This window comes from Oncorhynchus keta, chromosome 17 (assembly GCF_023373465.1).
Source record: "Oncorhynchus keta strain PuntledgeMale-10-30-2019 chromosome 17, Oket_V2, whole genome shotgun sequence".
In the NCBI taxonomy this organism is placed as follows: domain Eukaryota; kingdom Metazoa; phylum Chordata; class Actinopteri; order Salmoniformes; family Salmonidae; genus Oncorhynchus; species Oncorhynchus keta.
Window position 1 is genome coordinate 36170337 of NC_068437.1, and position 21692 is coordinate 36192028.

Sequence of the window (21692 nt, forward strand, 5' to 3'; positions counted from 1 at the left end):
ATGATTACGAAAGAAGTTGTGACACTTTATTGCACAATATAGAGAGCTCAGTAACACTTAAGGTGACAAAAATGTTTAATCTAACTCCAGGAAACGATAGGATGTACCATTATCTAATTGGTGGTCCCACCATAACATTGACAATTATAGTCCGCCTGTATTTGAAAAATATTCATAAAAATAATGACATATGTTACATTATTATCCCTCTTTTAAATAACACAATGATAGGGGATTGAATCCAATAAACCTCCATTCACAAGCACTTCAACAGAAAGAAGTTGCAGAAAGCTCCCCGTGGACAGTCGCACATTTTGCCGATTCGAGCACCTTTCCTCACTGCGCAATGCTCCCCCACGTCGCACTGAAAAATATTAATGTCAAATTGTTAAATGAAAACAATGAGGATACTGTAGGTTACAATATCATCCTGTAAATCGTTTCGAAACACCACGCATTTATTAAATAATCCGATTACATGTTTGAAGAACTTCCAATAGCCTAGTTAAGACAATTTACATTAAGAACACTGGACCATAATAAAATAAACTAAAATAAATCTTGTCATTCTGCATTTGGTAATTATTCGTCATTTAAAAACAATAAAGTAATACATTCTCTGAACAGAGAAAGAGTGTAAAATCTTACAGTGGGAACTTGTCCAAATTTCTTTTCCCATGGATTAATTCTTTTGGTCTGCAGTTTTTTTAGAACTTCGTGTAGAGCTCCAAGCTATGGAAACAGTAGGAAATACACAATTAAAATACATAACTGTCAGAGCTTGAAGTGCTGTCTTGTCATTGTGCAGCATTACTACAATTCCTTGAGTCAATATTCACATTTTGACCAACAAACCTAAAACACCATTCACGTTCTCAAGAACAATGCGATTTTTATTTTGTATATAGCATAATTTAGCCTCCTCTTTATTTTTCGAGTTAGTCGAATGTAAATTCCAAAAGCTACCCGCGGACATAAGCATTCATACATACAGTTTACAGACAATATAGCTAGACTTACAAGACGTTTTTCGTTCGTTAGATTCGGATTTTGTGGATAGAAATCGTGAATGTTTCTCGTTTCCAAATCCACTTCCATTTCTGAGTCGTTCGTTTCAGCACCACATAGGATGGACAGCAGCGCTGTACAAACTACCGCTCTCGTCCACAGTTTATAGCTCTCCATGGTCCTGATCTGGAGAAGTGCTTTACGAGCGCGCGAAGTTGTTTCCTATTTCAACTCAATTGACCAATCCCTGCCGTTTTGCCTCCTTTTGTTTGCTCTTCAGTGTTTGTATTCCCATTGATATTGAATTGCTCCGCCTTGAGCATTGATCTCCTTATATACGTAAGAGAATTAATAACCTACGTAAGAAGCCCATTATGCTGTCCAAACTGTCTCAGCAAATGCCCTTCAGAATTATTTTTGCTAGTGCACTGAGTACAGCCATGGGCAGATTGATATTTTATTATATTATCTGATTGCTAATTTTTATTAAAATTAACTAAACGTAATCTGATGGTCTAGAAAGTTAGTTATATTTTCATAGGTTCTTCAGTAAATAGCCCACCATGGACAGTAAGTTGTGCTACATTTTGTACAGAATTTGGAATTTCAGAATTTAGGTCTGGTTTGCCGAACACAGATTAAGCCTAGTCCTAGACTATAATGCTTGTTCAATGGATATTCGCCATTAAAAGTGCTTCTTAGTCCATTACTAGGCTTAATATGTGTGTGGAGACCGCCCCTTTGAGTTTAAAACATGTTCTCACTGGCTTATTTTTGAATTAATCTCTTTGAGGAGATGGGTTCTGAATGATAAAAGGAGGATCATCCAATGATGATCCCTGAAGCTCTGAGATTAGCTTGATTGTGGATATTTGTTTGTGACGCACTTCTATACCCAGGGGAACAGTGCGCAGATAAGGTGTCACGTTTTCAGTTTAAATTAACCATACGCCAATTTGTACTAGTATAGCCTATATACAGCTATACCGTTAAAGTTTCTTTGGTTTGTGACATAACTAATGTGAATAATATTTCCGACAAACACTTGCAAAGGGCATACTATATAATACACCACAGGTTAAAAAAGTCACTGCCATGTATCAAGAAATCTGAAGTTACCAAAGCCTTGTAAACAAACAGTGTTGTTTGTGTGCATCAGACATAGCAGGCACATAATAGGAGCAAACTCCTGTTGCTATTTTAATTGTGCAGTGACACCTCTTTTGCCAAAGCCCCCAAATCAATATTTTCATGAATACTCTCCTTTGCATGAGCTTTTCTTCTTCTAATGTTATGTTGAACATATTATGTTGAGAAGTGAATTAGGTTTGCAACATAATGTTATTATTATGTTGTGAAATAAATTGTGCGTTGAACTTCTAAAAGTAGGATTGGATTATCATCTCATGACTTTACCATATTGAGGTCAACAGTATGTACCCTCTGGACATTTTTCAGACCCTATATGGTATCTACACTGAGTCTAATATTGAGTGGCACCCCCTATTGCCCTCAGAACAGCCTCAACAACAATAAGTTGGGTGAATTATGGCCCATTCCTCCTGACAGAGCTGGTGTAACTGAGACAGGTTTGTAGGCCTCCTTGCTCATACATGCTTTTTCAGTTCTGCCCACAAATTCTCTATAGGGTTGAGGTCAGGGCTTTGTGATGGCCACTCCAATACCTTGACTTTGTTGTCCTTAAGCCATTTTGCCCCAACTTTGGAAGTATGCTTTGGGTCATTGTCCATTTGGAAGACCCATTTGCGACCAAGCTTTTAACTTCCTGACTGATGTCTTGAGATGTTGCTTCAAAATATCCACATAACTTGCACCAGTCCCTCCTGCATCAAAGCACCCCCACAACATGATGCTGCCACCCCTGTGATTCACGGTTGGGATGGTGTTTCTTCGGCCTGCAAGCCTCCCCCATTTTCCTCCAAACATAACAATGGTCATTATGGCCAAACAGTTCTATTTTTGTTTCCTCAGACCAGAGGACATTTCTCCAAAAAGTTGGATCTTTGTCGCTATGTGCAGTTGCAAACCGTAGTCTGGCTTTTTTATGGCGGTTTTGGAGCAGTGGCTTCTTCCTTGCTGAGTGGCCTTTCAGGTTATGTCGATATAGGACTCGTTTTACTGTGGATATAGATACTTTGTACCTATTTCCTCCATCATCTTCACAAGGTCCTTCGCTGTTGTTCTGGGATTGATTTGCACTTTTCGCACCAAGGTACATTCATCTCTAGGAGACCAAACACGTCTCCTTCCTGAGCAGTATGATGGCTGTGTGGTCCCATGGTGTTTATCCTTGCGTACTATTGTTTGTTCAGATGAACGTGGTGCCTTCAGGCGTTTGGAAATTGCTCCCAAGGATGAACCAGACTTGTGGAGGTCTCCAAAAATTTGTTGAGGTCTTGTCTGATTTCTTTTGATTTTCTCATGATGTCAAGCAAAGAGGCACTGAGTTTGAAGGTAGGCCTTGAAATACATCCACAGGTACACCTCCAATTGACTCAAATGAGTTAAATTAGCCTATCAGAAGCTTCTAAAGCCATGACATAATTTTCTGGAATTTTCCAAGCTGTTTAAAGGCACAGTCAACTTAGTGTATGTAAACTTCTGATCCACTGGAATTATGATACAGTGAATTATAAGTGAAATAATCTGTAAACAATTGTTGGAAAATTACTTGTGTCATGCACAATGTAGATGTCCTAACCGACTTGCGAAAACTATAGTTTGTTAACAAGACATTTGTGGAGTGGTTGAAAAACTAGTTTTAATGACTCCAACCTATGTGTATATAAACTTTTGACTGCAACTATAAGAGTACAGGAGTTCCGGGAGGTGAGCTTGTTGCCTTTGGAGTCCAGTGGACCAACTTAAACTTAATCATATGTTCGACATCTTAAATGATTGTGCCCCAAGTTATATGAAAAACCACATTGATATGGTCTATTACCATCCCAGTTACAATACCAGAGGTAGTGTTATGTCTTGTAAAATCCCAAGGATAAACAGTACCGTGAGGAGCATGTTTTTTTATACAGGTATTTGTCTATGGAATAGTCTCCCCTTGGAAAAATTTGAAATCGCTTTAAAAAGCAGGCAAACGTTTTCTTTTCGACAAGGTTGTCTATGTAAGAGACACCACTCCAGTGTCGCTTGTGCCTCCTAGTGCTGGTCAGGTGTATTTATTTGAGTGATTGATGTGATGTGCAATCCTTAGATTATTTTTTAAGGTCGAAATGTGAAATTAATATGGTCGATTATTAAGGTTAGGGAAAAGTGCCGTGAATAATGACATTTCCTAGGATGTCAATGAAAATTAATGTGTTTATGGTTGTTTTGGAATTTTGACTTGCCTTTTAATCATTATATGTGTTATTGAGTTTTACCATTGAGGACCACTTTGGAAACAACCGTTTTAATTCATATCCTTTTAAGTTATGTCCTCGTGGTTCACATTGTACATTTTGTTGTATATGGCTGTTACCCAAATAAATTGAATTCAATAAAGTGACAACTGTGCATCTGTATTTGGAGGATAACATTTTGGTTTGGTTAATATGTCATAGCTCCTGCCTGGGCCAATCAACATTTAATTTTATGTTCAGAATCATTGTTCGGCAGCATGCTAGACAAATCACAAAATATCCATACAAATACACATCAGCCTGGGTTAGTTTGGTTTTCAATTTACAATCTGGAAAAATCTATTAAACTGAGCCAAATGGGAAGCGCACTTCAAGCGGCACCCAAGGAGTTCATTCATATCCACTTGGCGGGAGCATATGCCACACAGACAGAGAGGTATAATTGTTCCAGGCTCTTACGCAAGCAGAGGCAAGTCAGCTCTCCACATGAGTTCCAGCCAGCTCACTCCAGCTCACTTTCATTGACTTTAAAATGCTCAGATTGATTCAGCCTTTATGCTATCAACATTCAATATGTGGCACGGATTCGTGGCATTTGCAATAAAAATAGATCTTCCATGAAGACATGGTAGGTCATGACTTGTGGCATCTGTCAGGCCACAAAATTATTCAGCCCCTTTGCATTTTATTCAGGGTTTGATACCACAGAGGCCAGAGGAAACTGATTCAGTCAAAACCATTACTCTTAACCTAATTATTAAGACGACCTATTGTAAAACCACACCATAATTCAATGACCCCTGAAGATAAGGCTAGGTAAACATACTGCACTCAGCAAACAGCATAATGGGAAATTAGGGTGACATCTGCACACTTCAATCAACAATCGGGAGAAAATCTAACAGAAAAACATGTAAATTAATACTTGAGAAGATACACAACAACAAACTTGCAGCCATACCACCTTCCATCCCACTACTGTTGGGATGAGTTTGATTTGGTCAGTCCTTGGATGAGAGATCAGATTCTGGATGTGGTTTTAGAGGGCCAGTAGAGGGTGACCCTTTCCTCTGGTGTCTTATTGTGGGGTTTATTTTTCCAGACACTTCTATATGACAGTCTTTAAGTTCACAAAAACAAGGCACCATTTCATGCTACATTATTTGTTTTATGGGCTGTGGCTGTGATGAATAGCATATACTGGTGTCCAGTGACAGGTTATGGGTCTGGTTAAGTGAAAGGATGCCCCCAGGCCAATCAGTAGAGATTGAGATGGGGGGCTGGGGGGGTTACTGTGATATTAAGCAGTTTCTACTTACCCAGAGTCAGATGAACTTGTGGATACCGTTTTTATGGCTCTGAGTGCAGTATAAAGGAAGTTAGAGGTAGTTTGGCAAGCCAATGCTAGCAAGCGTTACCCAAGACTAGCTGGTCCTGTAGACTTCCAGGCATTGGCTAGCAAAACTACCTCTAACTTCCTTCATACTGCATGACTTAAAACCTGAAATATTTACGTAAGTATTCAGAACCTTTACTCAGTACTTTGTTTCAAGCATGTTTGTCAGAGATTACAGCCTCAAGTTTTCTTGGGTATGACGCTACAAGCTTGGCACATCTGTATTTGGAGAGTTTCTCCCATTCTTTGTAGAAGCATCACTGCACAGCTATTTTCAGGTCTCTCCAGAGATGTTAGATCGGGTTCATGTCTGGGCTCTGGCTGGGCCACTCAAGGACATTCAGAGACTTGTCCCTTAGCCACTCCTGTCTTGTCTTGGCTGTGTGCTTAGGGTTGTTGTCCTGTTGGAAAGGGAACCTTGGCCCCAGTCTGAGGTCCTGAGTGATCTGGAGCAGGTTTTCATCAAGGATCTCTCTGTACTTTTCTTCGTTCATCTTTCCCTCAATTCTGACTAGTCTCCCAGTCCCTGTCGCTGAAAAACATCCATATGCTTCACCATAGGGAGGGTGCCAGGTTTCCTCCAGATGTGACGCTTGGCATTCAGGCCAAAGAGTTCAATCATGGTTTCATCAGACCAGAGAAACTTGTTTCTCATGGCCTGTGAGTTCTTTAGTTGCCTTGTGGCAAACTCCAAGCGGGCTGTCATGTGCCTTTTACTGAGAAGTGGCTTCCGTCTGGCCACTCTATCATAACGGCCTGATTGTTGGGGTGCTGCAGAGATTGTTGCCCTTCTGGAAGGTTCTCCCATCTCCACAGAGGAACTCTGGAGCTCTGTCAGAGTGACCCTCTGGTTTTTGGTCACCTCCCTGACCAAGGCTCTTCTACCCCGTTTGCTCAGTTTGGCTGGGCGGCCACCTCTAGGAAGAAGCTTGTTGGTTCCTAACTTCTTCATTTAAGAATGATGGAGGCCACTTCAATGCAGCAGATATTTTTTGCTACCCTTCCCCAGATCTGTGCCTCGACACAATCCTGTCTCGGAGCTCTACTGGACAATTCATTTCGACCCCATGGCTTGGTTTTGCTCTGACATGCACTGTCAACCGTTGGACCTTATATAGACAGGTGTGTGCCTTTCCAAATCATGTCCAATCAATTTAATTTACCACAGGTGTACTCCAATCAAGTTGTAGAAACATCTCAAGGTTGATCAATGGAAACAGGAGCTCAACTTCGAGTCTAATAGCAAAGGGTCTGAATAAATAAGGTATTTCTGTTTTGTATTTTTAATACATTTGCAAACATGTCTAAAAACCTGTTTTTGCTTTGTCATTATGGAGTATTGTGTGTAGATTGATGAGGATTTTATTTTATTTAATCAATTTTAGAATAAGTCTGTAGCGAAACAAAATCTGGAAAAAGTACTTTCCGATTGCACTGTATGTGTTTGTAGTCTATTTTCCATCATTAGATAGGGTAGATTACCAACTTGAATCACAAGTATGTCACTCAAACCTTCGGTGAAATCTTGTATTGATATTCACATTTTTTACCCAAAAAGTTTATTTAAATCAGGGTTCGGCATCATGTACTCTCGTCTTAAGCAAAAGCATCAGGGATGAAAGCCATATTTGCCAGTTCCATGTGCCAGGGGCACAGTAAAAATGGCTTTTGAACTATTCAGTGCTGTAAAACCTGCTATAAATAACCATCCAGAGAGGGGTGAGTAAAGGGGTTTAAAATCCTCCCCTTGTTCCTCTGCCACTTTCCGCCTGGCTATGAGGCACGATTTGATTCCCCACGATCGGCTTAGCTCTGCCCTCATAGCCCATCTTCAAAACTCACTGAGCTCACATCCCATCACCGCATCCATCCCTCCACCCCTTTCTCAACAAACCCACAACCCTCAGATAGCTTCCCTCTTCAATCCCTTATGTGAAGAAAACACTATTTAAAATGAACAAGACTACCAGGGAAATCTCATAGAGATTAGTTTACCTATTCAGAATTAGTCATGTATTCCTAGTAGTGATAGAAGAACCTACGTCACTACCAGATGAGAGGACTGAAAAAACACAGACTGATGCAATCATCTCAATTCACCCACAGACACAAAAATAGCAATTCACCTCCGTAACAACAAAATCAATCACATTGACTTCCTCCATTGATCAAAGGGAAAGTTCACAAACCAACCTGCTTCATGAACAAGACAGGGTCTCTTATCAGTTAACACACTCATTCAGTGTTTCACTCCTAATTGCTTTTTGGTATTGCTTTAATTTAGCATTTAGTTTGCTATAGAGTTTTCTACAAAGTTGACCTCACCCATCCTAATAAAATTATTGACGTGTCTCAAGAACACTTGTCTGTTCCACTGCATGTTGAACATCATTCTTTGGCAGTTTGAAAATAGCAGCGTCATTTGATGTTCTAGGCCCAGAGGAGGCTCTCTGACAGGATCTGTCACTGTAATTGAGAGGTTTGTGAAATTGTGCCAGATGAAAACTCACTAACAAGAAAAACACACAATTAAACATGTTATAATTGTCAGTGGAACTTGTAAACTGTCAGGTCACATCAATGTTCATCTAAACTTACTCTGTTAAATTGAGATGAGTGAGATGATGACTCAGGTCAAAGGCCACACAGTCCTCAGAAGGCCCAGGGGGACATTTTGTTTTGTCTTTCTTCCCCAGACAGGCCTGTCTACATGGCTGAAACTGTCACGTCTCTTTATCCACTTGTCCATATTGGCTGTTTATTATACACAAGAGGTGCTTTTTATGTCTAAAATATTTCTCCAGACACCACAGAGAAGACGCCAGGCACAGAACAGGCTCCTGGTGTTCCCACGGCCTGAAATTTAATGTCCATGTCACTTGCAGCTCTTCACGGTGTCTGCACTATCCCTCATCCTGACAAGCAGCTCAAGGCCAAAGGCAGGGGCCACCAAAGAAACAGTTAACACAGCCACCCAAGGGAGAGACCAGTTATTTTATGTGTCATTCATTTGCAGTTTTAGTGGAACATTATGTGGAAAGTACACTGAACAAAAACATAAACACAACATGCAACAATCTCAAAGATTTTACTGAGTTACAGTTCATATAAGGATATCAGTCCTTGAAATTTAAATGAATTGAAATAAATAAATTAGGCCCTAATCTATCAATTTCACAGGACTAGGAAAACAGATATGCATCTGTTGGTCACAGATATCTTTAAAAAAAGGTAGGGGTGTGGGTCAGAAAACCAGTGAGTATCTGGTGTGACCACCATTTGCCTCATGCAGCGCGACACATCTCCTTTGCATAGAGTTGATCAGGTTGTTTATTGTGGCTTGTGGAATGTTGTCCCACTCCTCTTCAATGGCTGCTGGATATTGGCGGGAACTGGAACACGCTGTCGACCACATCATCAATCCAGAGCCTCCCAAAAATGCTCAGTGGGTGATGTGTCTGGTGAGTATGCAGGCCATAGAAGAACTGGGACATTTTCAGCTTCCAGGAATTGTGTAAAGATCCTTGCGACATGGGGCCGTGCATTATCATGCTGAAACATGAGGTGATGGCGGCGGATGAATGGCACGACAATGGGCCTCAGGATCTCGTCACGGTATCTCTGTGCATTCAAATTGCTATCGATAAAATGCAATTGTGTTTGTTGTCTGTAGCTTATGCCTGCCTATACCATAACCCCATAACCATGGGGCACTCTTTTTGCAACATTGACATCAGCAAACTGCTCGCCCACACAATGCTATACACGCTGTCTGCCATCTGCGTGGTACAGTTGAAACCGGGATTCATTCATGAAGAGCACACTTCTCCAGCGTGCCAGTGGCCAGCGTGCCAGTGACCACCGAAGGTGAGCATTTGCTCACTGAGGTCAGTTACAACGCCGAACTGCAGTCAGGTCAAGTCCCTGGTGAGGATGACAAGCTTCCCTGAGACGGTTTCTGACCGTTTGCACAGAAATTCTTCAGTTATGCAAACCCACAATTTCATCAGCTGTCCAGGTGTATTGCATGTACATTCAATTATATGGCAACAACTCTGGTGGACATTCTTGCAGTCAGCATGCCAATTGCACGTCCCCTCAAAACTTGAGACGTCTGTGGTATTGTGTGACAAACTGAATATTTTAGAGTGGCCTTTTATTGTCCCCAGCACAACATGCACCTGTGTAATGATCATGCTGTTACATCAGCTTCTTGATATGTCACACCTGTCAGGTGGATGGATTATCTTGGCAAATGAGAAATGCTCACTAACATGGATGTAAACTAATTTGTGCACAAACTCTGGGAGAAATAAGCTTTTTATGCGTATGGAACCATCCATGATATCACAATTATAGTTTTAGGCTCTACAGTGTTTGTTTACATTTACTTTGTTTACAAACATTAAAACAAGGTTATATTTTAGGTTCTGATGGGGAACGACAGTTGAACTAAGCTCATGAGGTATTTATACGTTTTATTCTTCAAGAATCAATGTGTACGTTTAAAGTCCAAAAAAAGATATTGAAAAAATGGATACTGTTGATCGCCCCTTAATAGATGAACCACCTTGTTGAGAATTCTCCTTCTCTCCAAAGTTGTCAAAGTTTTATCTGATCTCCCAGTTCCTTCTAAGTTGAGGGTCAGGCCAGCAGTTTGATGTTCCTTCCGGTCATGCAGAACTGATAGTCTGAATGGAGACCAAATAAAATCTCTCTCTGCTGTGCTTTCATCAAATCGTTGGTCTTCTTTCCACCAGTATGTGTGCATAGCCCTTTGAAGCTGATTCCCAGTTGAAACCGCTTTCTCTGAGTGGGAGACTTGCCTCATTATTTCCTCACTGATTCATTAGCTTCTGCTTGATCTTACAGATATTTTTTTAATCTTTGACTTTCTGAGTCCCCTTTCGTTATGCAGAACCCTCACACCAAGCCCTCTACACCCACACGCTTACTCTCATATCCTGCACGTGTAGCCCCATGGGAAGTTTTGTTTCACGTGCTGAGCTGCCTTAATGCCACTATTGATTTTGCAAGGGCTTGAGATTTAAACCATGATGTCCCGTTTGATATTTACATATAAATATATATATTTACATATAATCCTCCAAGTGGGTGAAAATATCATACAACAGTACACAAAGACAGAGTTTGTCTTTGCATTATGTGTTTGCAATGGTTATTAGGAAAAAGGAATGGGGCATTTGAACAAACATTAAATTACCTAGTAGTATATTTCAATCTATGAGTTGCAGTAGATCTCAAGCATGGTTACTCATCATGTGAGGCTAACTCGTTGCATGATGTGACATATCTCTCGCACATGAAGAACTTTTTAAAGATCCAGCACATGATTTTAGCATTAGTCACGTTAGTCAAATTTGCATTCTGTCTCATGCAGAGCCGGTCCTGGCTGTTCTGCGCCCTAGACAAGACAAAAAAAAATGCGTCCCTTGCTAATATAAAAACGTCACTGTTTTTTACCTTTATTTAATTAGGCAAGTCAGTTAAGAACTAATTCTTAATTCGCAATTTAGGTTAGGTCATTTGACCGGAGAAACGAGCATGATGTAGAACGTTTCCGTCTCATTAAATTGTCATACATTTTATCTCCTGCCTGTAGGCTACAGAAAATACCACATACTCTTTCAACCATATGCTATATCTGCTACATGATTTATGTTAGATACATTTTTTTACGGAATGTTGGTGGCATGCCGCGGTGATGCATCTCTCCAACAGCACACTGGAGAGGCGCCCTGGGAATGGACAAGATAAATAATGGAACATTTGACTAAGTGGGCACTGCTTATTACAGGGCAGCATCAGCGCACACATAAAAAGCCCATATGCCACTGGTTGAGAGAAAATGTCATTATTTTGGGGCAAAATGATGTCATGTTTTATGTGTTGTTGGAGGTGCATCTTGGTCAGTATAGATCAGAAAAGGCAGCCCTTGTCAATATGTCGCCATAGGCGGCCACTTAATCCTGTCTAATGAGTGGGCTGGCCATGGGCTTAATGCTGAAGCACATCTCCCCCTTCAGATGCAGCATTACTTTACAGATTACATAGTCCTGACAGCACCAGCAATGAAAAGTCTTTCATCACGTTTCACAGTCAGAGGTCTTGGTATCAGGTATTAACATAGCACTCTGCATTGGTTGAATTCATCCTGCTAAATAGTGGTGTAGGTCATTAAGGTCAAATAGTAAAGTTTGGGACCATTTGCCAGGTTTTTAGCTACTTACATGGGATGGCTCACTGATAGTATGACAGGGCGAGTTCTGGAGACGAAGGAATATTAAAATGATTTATTTGCCTGGTGCTTCAAAACAGTGCATTCGGAAAGTATTCAGATCCATAGACTTTTTCCAGATTTTGTCACGCTACAGCCTTATTCTAAAATATATTCAATAAAAACTCATCAATCTACACACAATACCACATAATGACAAAGCAAAAACAGGTTTTTAGAAATGTTTGTATTAAAAATAAAAAATAACTGAAATACCTTGTTTACATAAGTATTCAGACCCTTTGCTATGAGACTCGAAATTGAGCAAAGGTGCATCCTGTTTCCATTGATCATCCTTGAGAGGTTTCTACAACTTGATTTACTACACCTGTAGTAAATTCAATAGATTGGACATGATTTGGAACGACCATATAAGGTCCCACAGTTGACAACGCATGTCAGAGCAAAAACAAAGCCATGAGGTCGAAGGAATTGTTCATAGTGCTTTGAGACAGGATTGTGTCGAGGCACAGATCTGGGGAAGGGTAGAAAATAATGTCTGCGGCATTGAAGGTACCCAAGAACACAGTGGCCTCCATTATTCTTAGTAAATGGAAGAAGTTTGGAACCACCAAGACTCTTCCTAGAACTGGCCGCACGGACAAACTGAGCAATCAGGGGAGAAGGGCTTTGGTCAGGGAGGTGACCAAGAACCAGAGGGCTACTCTGACAGAGCTCCAGAGTTCCTCTGTGGAGATCGGAGAACCTTCCAGAATGGCAACAATCTCTGCAGTACTCCAACAATCAGGCCGTTATGATAGAGTGGCCAGATGGAAGCCACTTCTCAGTAAAAGGCTCATGACAGCCTGCTTGGAGTTTGTCAAAAGGTACCTAAAGAACTCTCCGACCATGAGAAACAAGTTTCTCTGGTCTGATGAAACTGAGATTGAACCCTTTGGCCTGAATGCCAAGCGTCACGTCTGGAGGAAACCTGGCACAATCCCTACAGTGAAGGATGGGGTTGTTTTTCAGCAGTAAGGACTGGGAGACTAGTCAGGATCAAGGGAAAGATGAATGGAGCAGAGTACATAGAGATCCTTGATGAAAAACTGCTCCAGAGTGTTCAGGACCTCAGACTAGGGCAAAGGTCAGAGACCTGGGCGTGTGGTGCCAGGATAACAACCTCTCCCTCAACGTGATCAAGACAAAGGAGATGATTGTGGACTACAGAAAAAGGAGGGCAGAGGCCGCCCCCATTCTCATCGACGGGGCTGTAGTGGAACAGGTTGAGAGCTTCAAGTTCCTTGGTGTCCACATCACCAACAAACTATCATGGTCCAAACACACCAAGACAGTCGTGAAGAGGGCACGACAAAGCCGATTCCCCCTCAGGAGACTGAAAAGATTTGTCATGGATCCTCAGACCCTCAAAAAGTTCTACAGCTGCACCATCGAAAGCATGCCTGGTAAAGCAACTGCTCGGCCTCAACTGCAAGGCACTACACAGGGTAGTGTGTACGGCCCAGTACATGGCCAAGCTTCCTGCCATCTAGGACCTCTATACCAGGCGGTGTCAGAGGAAGGCCCTGAAAATTGTCAAAGACTCCAGCCACCCTAGCCATAGACTGTTCTCTCAGCTACCGCATGGCAAGCGGTACCAGAGTGCCAAGTCAAGGTCCAAAAGGCTTCTTAACAGCTTCTACCCCCAAGCCATAAGACTCCTGAACAGCTAATCAAATGGCTACCCAGTCTATTTACAGTGAATTTCAAAGACAGATTCAACTTCAAAGACCAGAGAGGTTGTCCAATGCCTAGCAAAGAAGGGCACCTATTGTTAGATGGGCAAAAACAAAAAAGCAGACATTGAATATCCCTTTGAGTATGGGGAAGTTATGAATTACACTTTGGATGGTGTATCAATACACCCAGCCACTACAAATATACAGGCGTCGGAGAGGAAGGAAACCGCTCAGGGATTTCACCATTAGGTCAATGGTGACTTTAAAACAGTGAACAGAGTTTAATGGCTGTGATATGACAACTGAAGATGGCTCAACAACATTGTAGTTACTCCACAATACTAACCTATTTGACAGAGTGGAAAGAAGGAAGCCTGTACAGACTAAAAGTATTCCAAAACATGTATCCTGTTTGCAACAAGGCACTTAAATAATATAACATATTATTGAGTACCACTCTCCATATGTTCAAGCATAGGGGTGGCTGCATCATGTTATGGATATGCTTGTAATCGTGAAGGACTGGGGAGTGAATAACTTAAAAAAGGAATTGAAAAACTTAAAAGGTTAAAAAAGAAACGGAATGTAGCTAAGCACAGGCAAAAACCCGATAGGAAACCTTGGTTCAGTCTGCTTTCCACCAGACACTGGGAAATTAAGGACACATTTACACTGGAGTTGCTTACCAAGAAGTGAATGTTCCTGAGTGGCCGAGTTTTGACTTAAATCTACAGAAAAATCTATGGCAAGACCTGAAAATGGTTGTCTAGCAATGATCAATAACCAATTTGAGAGCTTGAATCATTTTGAAAAGAATAATAGGCAAATGTTGCACAATCCAGGTGTGGAAAGCTCTTTGAGACTTACTCAGAAAGACAGCTATAATCAACGGAAAAGGTGCTTCAAAGTAGGGTGTGAATACTTATGTAAATTATATATATATGGTATATATATTCTGTTTTTTAATGTTTCAAAAAAAGAAATCTTCACTTTTTCATTATGAGATATTGTGTGTAGATGGGTGAGAAAATAAATATATTTAATCAATTTTGACTTCAGGCTGAAACACAACAAAATGGGGAATAAGTCAAGGGGAATGAATACTTTCTGATGGCACTGTGTGCGTTGTAAGATACCGTTACAGATTGACAAAGCATTGCTGAGTGTGTTGTTTATCTATAGGGCAGGACTACACAGGTATTTACAGTTTCTAAGGTTACAAGGAAATGGGGTTGGGAAAGCTGTTGTTGCTTAATCATTTGTTAAACTTCCTGAACATTCCACTTCCTCCAGTTGCAAAAATGGACATGGACACTAGCAAACTACACTGGGGACATCAAGAATACAATCTTGGAGAGTTTGCTGAAAAATTCAAGGACTCCTTTCCTAAGATCATCAATGTGACGGTGGGCTTTCTTGGACAACAGGAACTGGACAGTATCAGCTCAAGCACAGTGAGTGGGATTTCTTTCCTTTGATACCTAGTGATATTATCAACTGCCTGAAGCTATTTTAGCACAGTGGTTTGGGGGTCAAATAATGTCTCTTAATACTTAATCTTTCTAAAAATGGACTGTATTGTAGTACTGCACTGTAGGTTTGTAAAATTTTAAAAGAAGCCTGTCCTTTATCGACCGAATCAGTATTTTTCAATTGTTCTGATTTGCAAAGCCTTTTGTTAAGAGAGTATATGAAAGAATCTCCTCACTCACTCAGTCATTTATTTTGTAATTGTATTTGTATTTATTATGGTTCCTCATTAGCTGCTGTCTTGGCAGCAGCTACTGTTCCTGGGGTCCATTAAAATGTAGGCAGTTTATGCATGTGTCTGTGCCTATTATTGTGTTGCTTCACGGCCCCCGCTGTTCAATGTGTATATTTATCTTTTTTTATTTTTATGTATCTGATTCTATTTCTTGCATCAGTTACCCTATGTGGAATAGAGTTCCATGCAGACACGGCTCTATGTAGTACTGTGCGCCTCCCATAGTCTGTTTTGGACTTGGGGACTGTGAAGAGACCTCTGGTGGCATGTCTTGTGGGGTATGCATGGGTGTCTGAGCTGTGTGCTAGTCGTTTAAACAGACCGCTTGGTGCTTTCAACATGTCACATATTATTACCACTTAAAATGAAGTGCAGCTCTCATGTACTTCATGTTTATGTTTTTATCACCTCCCACCCCAACTTTCCAAAGCACATCATGGTCCACTCCCTGCTCTGTCAGCAGAGAGCAGTGTTTGAGAGCAAACATGGGAAAGTCCTGTCCCTACCTGTCACCATCTCCACTGTAGGCTTCTACATAATCAGAAATGATAGACGAGAAGGTGAGTCGCACAGTTAAGTGAGGTGAATCTACAACCTCTTATCAACCACTCTGAGGATGATAGCTTAGTTACCGTTGCAAACGGGGTCTTTTTGGCAATCACTCATAGGACCACCAATCAGTCTTCAGGCTATTTTGGAGTCCAACCCACTGCCAGTGGTTATCCAACCAATAACGCCACTCGTCCTGCCGTGGCTGTCAGGGGGTCATAGGCTGGACACACTGACAATCACACGCACCTATGAGGAGCAGCTCTTAATTGGGTTTCCTTTCAGCAGCAAAGGTATTCATCGATTGCATTATTTAAAAATAAATCTGATTTATCATTCATTGAAACCTGCTCTGAATGTTACAGTAGGTCATTTGTATGGTGACTTTGCATTTGAAAATATGTAACCTATACATCTATTCTGTTTAGTATGGAGACCAAGAGAAGGACAGTCTCCAATAACTTATTCATTATGTGTTGTTGTTATCCAGGAATCCTCTCCAGACACACTCCTCTGGTGCTGCCCATGTATATGAAGGAGGTGCGTATTGCACTGGCAGAGGGGTTGGAGGGACTCGAACAGGGCCAGTTCGAGGACGCCTGTGCTACATTGGGGGGGCAGATCGATGAACTGGGACTCAGGAACCTTTTCATCTTTCAAGGTAAACCGCAGCACTCTGCATGAAAAAAGTATTGTTACATTACACCTCCCTTTGGTGAATGACCACATACTTCACCTTACAACGTGATTATGGGTGACAATTTACTAAGTGTGGATCAGTAATAGCATCAGTACACCACACTACAGCAGACCCAGAGGAGTCACACAGGAATTTGTACTCAGTCCTCTTTAATTTTGTTCTGATTTTCAATATAATGTACAAGTAGACTTCTATGCCTGTTTGGTGTGAGCGTGGCACAGTTGAAGAGGCAGGGACTAAACTGGTTTTCTCAGTTTTAGATAAATTGAGTTTGCCATATAGTCAACATGCACTATCAATGAAGCAAGAATTGATGCAGGATGCTGCATGTCTCCTTGCATTTGAGAAATCAGAAATGTAAAATGGAGGGGACCAAGTACAAATCCCTGTGGGACTCCTGTATTGTGCTATCAGATGTATTGTGCTATAAGAACATACATTTTTGTGACCTCACTATTCTTTTTAGTGATGTTATGGCACATAAATATCCTAATTGGCATTGACAGATGTAAATGTTCAAAATAACTCAAACCTTGTCTGCCTCTTCAGATATCACCATTTTGAATAAGCAAGAGTTGATTGAAAAGGGTCACAAATACATGGAGGTGCAGCCAATCTACATGTGCCTGAAGAGCCAGGGTGATGAAATCAACCTCTACCAGCACCTTGACTTTGAGACAACCGAGCCTCCTACTTTACAGAGAAAAGCAGCAAGACCCCCACCTCTACCCCCTAAACCACAATATTTACAAATAGCTAGACACAAACTTCCACCCCTTTCTCCATCATTGGAGAAAAATTCCCAGTTCTACTCTGGCGGCTCATGGCACCCACTCTTCTGCTCCTTAGCAGAGGTGCCCTCTAATCTACGGGACCTGAGTGTGGCACAGGTGTGCTCCTGCCTACGACTGCTCAACTTGGACCAGTACTGCCAGGCCTTCGAGAGGGAGCAGATTGACGGGGATCTGTTGTACACAGTTGAGCCCAGCATGATGAGGGAGACCCTGGGTATGGAGAGCCTGCACGTGGGCAAGCTTCTCCGCTTCCGAGAGGGCTGGAGGCCCTTACTTGGGTCTTCTGGAGCTGAGCAGGTTGGGTAGTAATGGATTATCTGTAATGGGGATTATAATCAGATTATAAAAATTTCATTGGCAATCTGGGATCCAAACAACACTAAAGCGATCATAGAAGTGACATTTTGTACTCTTGTGCTGGATGGTAAATTATATACATATTTTATGTTAGGCTAAGTACCATTTACATTAGTAATGGCTAAAGTGTCATTCAGAATAAAGGCTCCTTTTTGGAGTAATTCCTGCTGGGAAGCAAACATTCATCCACACAGCATGATAAAAAGCACGGGTTTCAGGCCAATAGCCTTGTCCCGCTGTCACACCACAGGGCCGGTGGAGTCACAGACGTCATTGACATTTTCATTTCCATTGACAAAATGTAATTGACTTTCAGTCATTTCATTTACCACAACTACAGCAATAAGATACAGAAATAAATACCTACATGAGGTCCAAGAAAATAAACATAACATACATTTTATGGCCAACAAAAAGCATGCAAAACAAAAGAAGGCACAAGGATCTAAGCTGCACTACATGACCAAAAGTATGTGGATACCCCTTCAAATTAGTGGACTTGGCTATTTATCCACACCCATTGCTGACAGGTGTATCAAATTTAAACACACAGCCAAGCAATCTCCATAGACAAACATTAGCAGTAGAATGGCCCATACTGAAGAGCTCAGTGACATTCAACATGGCCCCATTATAGGATGCCACCTTTCCAACAAGTCAGTTCATCACATTTCTGCCCTGCTAGAGCTGCCCAAGTCAACTGTAAGTGCTGTTATTGTAATGTGGAAATGTCTAGAATCAACAACGACTCAGCCACGAAGTGGTAGGCCACACAAGCTCACAGAATGGGACCGCTGAGTGCTGAAGAGCGTACAAATCGTCTGTCCTGGGTTGCAACACTTACTACTTAGTTCCAAAGTGCCTCTGGAAGCAACATCAGCACAATAACTGTTTGTCGGGAGCTTCGTGAAAAGAGTTTCCATGGTCAAGCAGCTGCACACAAGCCTAAAATCAGCTTGCCCAATGCCAAGCATTGGCTGGAAGGGTGTAAACCGCACCGCCATTGAACGCTGGAACAGTGGAAATACGTTCTCTGGAGTGATGAATCACGCTTCACCATCTGTCTGTCCGACGCAAGAATCTGGGTTTGGCGGATGCCAGGAACACGCTACCTGCCCAAATGCATAGTGGCAACTGTATAGTTTGTTGGAGGAGGAATAATGGTCTGGGGCTGTTTTTCATGGTTTGGGCTTGGCCCCTTAATTCCAGCAAAGGGAAATCTTAACGCTACAGCATAGAATAACATTCTAGATGATTTTAGTCACCTCGACAATCTTCTCTCAGGATCAGGAGCCTTGCAGAGAGACATATGGCCATGATGCAGCATTTTATTTAAAATCCCTGAAACTGTTCTGTAATGGGCAACACAGTATGTATAAATACTGTATGAATCATGAAACTTCCAGAGATGTCCATACACAGCTCTCAGACCTTCTCCAAAATGACTTTGCTTCTGTTCAACTCCAGCACCTTAGAGCTATACCGCACAAGCTCCACCTCCTCATCCATTGACGGTGTGGCAATAGCGACACCGCTTCCCATTAATTTTCAATGGAGGGAAAGCAGTGAGAAGCGTGGTGTGGGAGGCGGTGAAAAAGTTCAGCATTTCCCAGCTTCATGCAAATCACCAGCAGCGACCCCTGTGCAATGACCAATTATTTTGAGTGGTTCCCATGACGAATTTGATGCTACGCAACCCAACGCTGGAGACTTTCTTCAGCAAAGATGGCTGACAAAAATACTAGGATGGAAGCAAATGTAAGTCATTATTTAAGTGATAATGCCAGTGAAGCCCGTGTTTGGAGAAAGATTTGGCATGGAACGAGACGACGTCGAGTGCCGGCAAACCGTGCCATTATTTCCTCCAAACACCGGCTTTGAGAGCATTATCACTTTTATACAAGGGGTTACCAACATATTTAAAAAATGATTGAAATGTGAGATAATGTCTAAACTTTATTTTGATGAATTTATTCATACTATTTCATCCTTCCACAAGATATAGTCCCGACACAAATCTAGGGTTGCTACCCAAGCCGGCTCCACGTTCATTCTATTGGTTCGGTTGCCTAGTTAAAGAAAGGTTAAAAAAAAAAAGTTTAACAAAGTAAAAACAGTGTATTGCGTAGTCAGATGGAACAGAGTAAATAGGCATTTTAACATCATAGATTTAGCCGGTGGTAATTTGTGGAATAGACACGGGCTGGAATGCGCTTTTAACCAATCAGCATTCAGGATTAGACCCACCGGTTGTATAAAACGTCATTACAAATCATTCAAATCATGCAAAATATGTACAGTATATGTATATGTATATGTTAGTTAATGTAAAGACCAGTGGCGACTGGTCATTCAGGGCATGTGGGGCAGAGCTACATTTTTTGCAATTTTTTAAATAAAACGTTTGAGGGGATTGCCTGTTTTGCATGTTATTTTGGCATTTATGAACATTTGAACATCTTGGCCACGTTCTGTTATAATCTCCACCCGGCACAGCCAGAAGAGGACTGGCCACCCCACATATGCTCTCTCTAATTCTCTCTTTCTTTCTCTCTCTCGGAGGACCTGAGCCCTAGGACCGTGCCCCAGGACTACCTGACATGATGGCTCCTTGCTGTCCCCAGTCCACCTGACTGTGCTGCTGCTCCAGTTTCAACTGTTCTGCCTTATTATTATTCGACCATGCTGGTCATTTATGAACATTTGAACATCTTGGTCATGTTCTGTTATAATCTCTACCCGGCACAGCCAGAAGAGGACTGGCCACCCCACATAGCCCAGTTCCTCTCTAGGTTTCTTCCTAGGTTTTGGCCTTTCTAGGGAGTTTTTCCTAGCCACCGTGCTTTTACACCTGCATTGTTTGCTGTTTGGGGTTTTAGGCTGGGTTTCTGTACAGCACTTTGAGATATCAGCTGATGTACGAAGGGCTATATAAATACATTTGATTTGATTTGATTTGATTTGATTAATACGTGTCACATATCAGTTTGAAAACAATGTAAATAAAATAATAATCATTGACTTAATAAAGCTGCATACAAACATGGTCTCTTTTTTGCTATCTTGAGTAAGGCAGGTCCAAAAGGCAAGTGTTTCAGCCTAAATCAGTGGTGGTGGTGAGGCAACCAGCGGAAATACGGATCGTAGAGGTTGGTAATGTTCTCTAGATGCGCCGTGATTGGCTCAGTGTTCTGTCACTCATGGGGACACTACGTCACTGCCAAATCTAAGGGTAAAGCTCGAAAATTGACAACCTTGGGTGCTACCATAAAGTTACATTAGAAGTGCCCATCCAAGAGGGCTCAAGGTCATTGGCTACAGATAAAATTTTGTTAAATCACGCTATATATCTACAGTAGCTTTGATTGGACTGATCATGTCAACATCATACTTTCTAAATCTTAGCAAGCAGTCATCATCAATCATTTTTAATCCTTGTCATACGAACAGAATTAATGAAAATAAATTATAGATAAAACATGTCGTGGTCATCGGCCATTGGACATAAATATTACACAACAAGTTGGAAATCGCAAATTCAACAGTGAGTGGTTTGGAAGGAATCCGTGGCTAACTGCAAGCGTTGCAAAGCAATCACTAGCCTGCTATTCAGTGGAGCGGCTGTGTGGTCCCAATTCTGGGTTTAAGGGTCTATTTTCCAAGCTTAAAAATGATAAACATTCAACATTGGCCATGCTGTCAATCCAGCATAATTTATACTGTCCTCAAAACAAGTGTTAACTCGGAACTGGGAAATCTGACTTCA

The 21692-nt window shown here is 41.4% G+C and overlaps 2 protein-coding genes across 4 annotated transcripts; one reads left to right on the forward strand and one right to left on the reverse strand.

Moving 5' to 3' along the window:
- Positions 1–12: 12 nt before the first annotated feature.
- Positions 13–1604, reverse strand: cart2 (cocaine- and amphetamine-regulated transcript 2). The gene is made up of 3 exons (XM_035790279.2): positions 1021–1604; positions 649–732; positions 13–364 (listed from the first exon to the last, which is right to left on the reverse strand). Exons 1-3 carry the CDS (start codon positions 1183–1185, stop codon positions 257–259), a joined length of 357 nt encoding a protein of 118 aa, XP_035646172.1. The 5' UTR covers positions 1186–1604; the 3' UTR covers positions 13–256.
- A 13427-nt stretch (positions 1605–15031) lies between these two features.
- Positions 15032–20973, forward strand: LOC118395770 (uncharacterized). Of its 3 annotated transcripts, none has more exons than XM_035789685.2 (5): positions 15032–15215; positions 15957–16086; positions 16195–16368; positions 16566–16736; positions 17325–20973. In XM_035789685.2, the coding sequence occupies exons 1-5, from the start codon at positions 15063–15065 to the stop codon at positions 17873–17875; spliced, it is 1179 nt and encodes a 392-aa protein (XP_035645578.1). In that variant the 5' UTR covers positions 15032–15062; the 3' UTR covers positions 17876–20973. The 3 variants fall into 3 exon arrangements, with proteins under 3 accessions (XP_035645578.1, XP_035645579.1, XP_035645580.1); XM_035789686.2 differs by having other exon boundaries at positions 15990–16086; XM_035789687.2 differs by lacking the exon at positions 16195–16368.
- Positions 20974–21692: the final 719 nt, after the last annotated feature.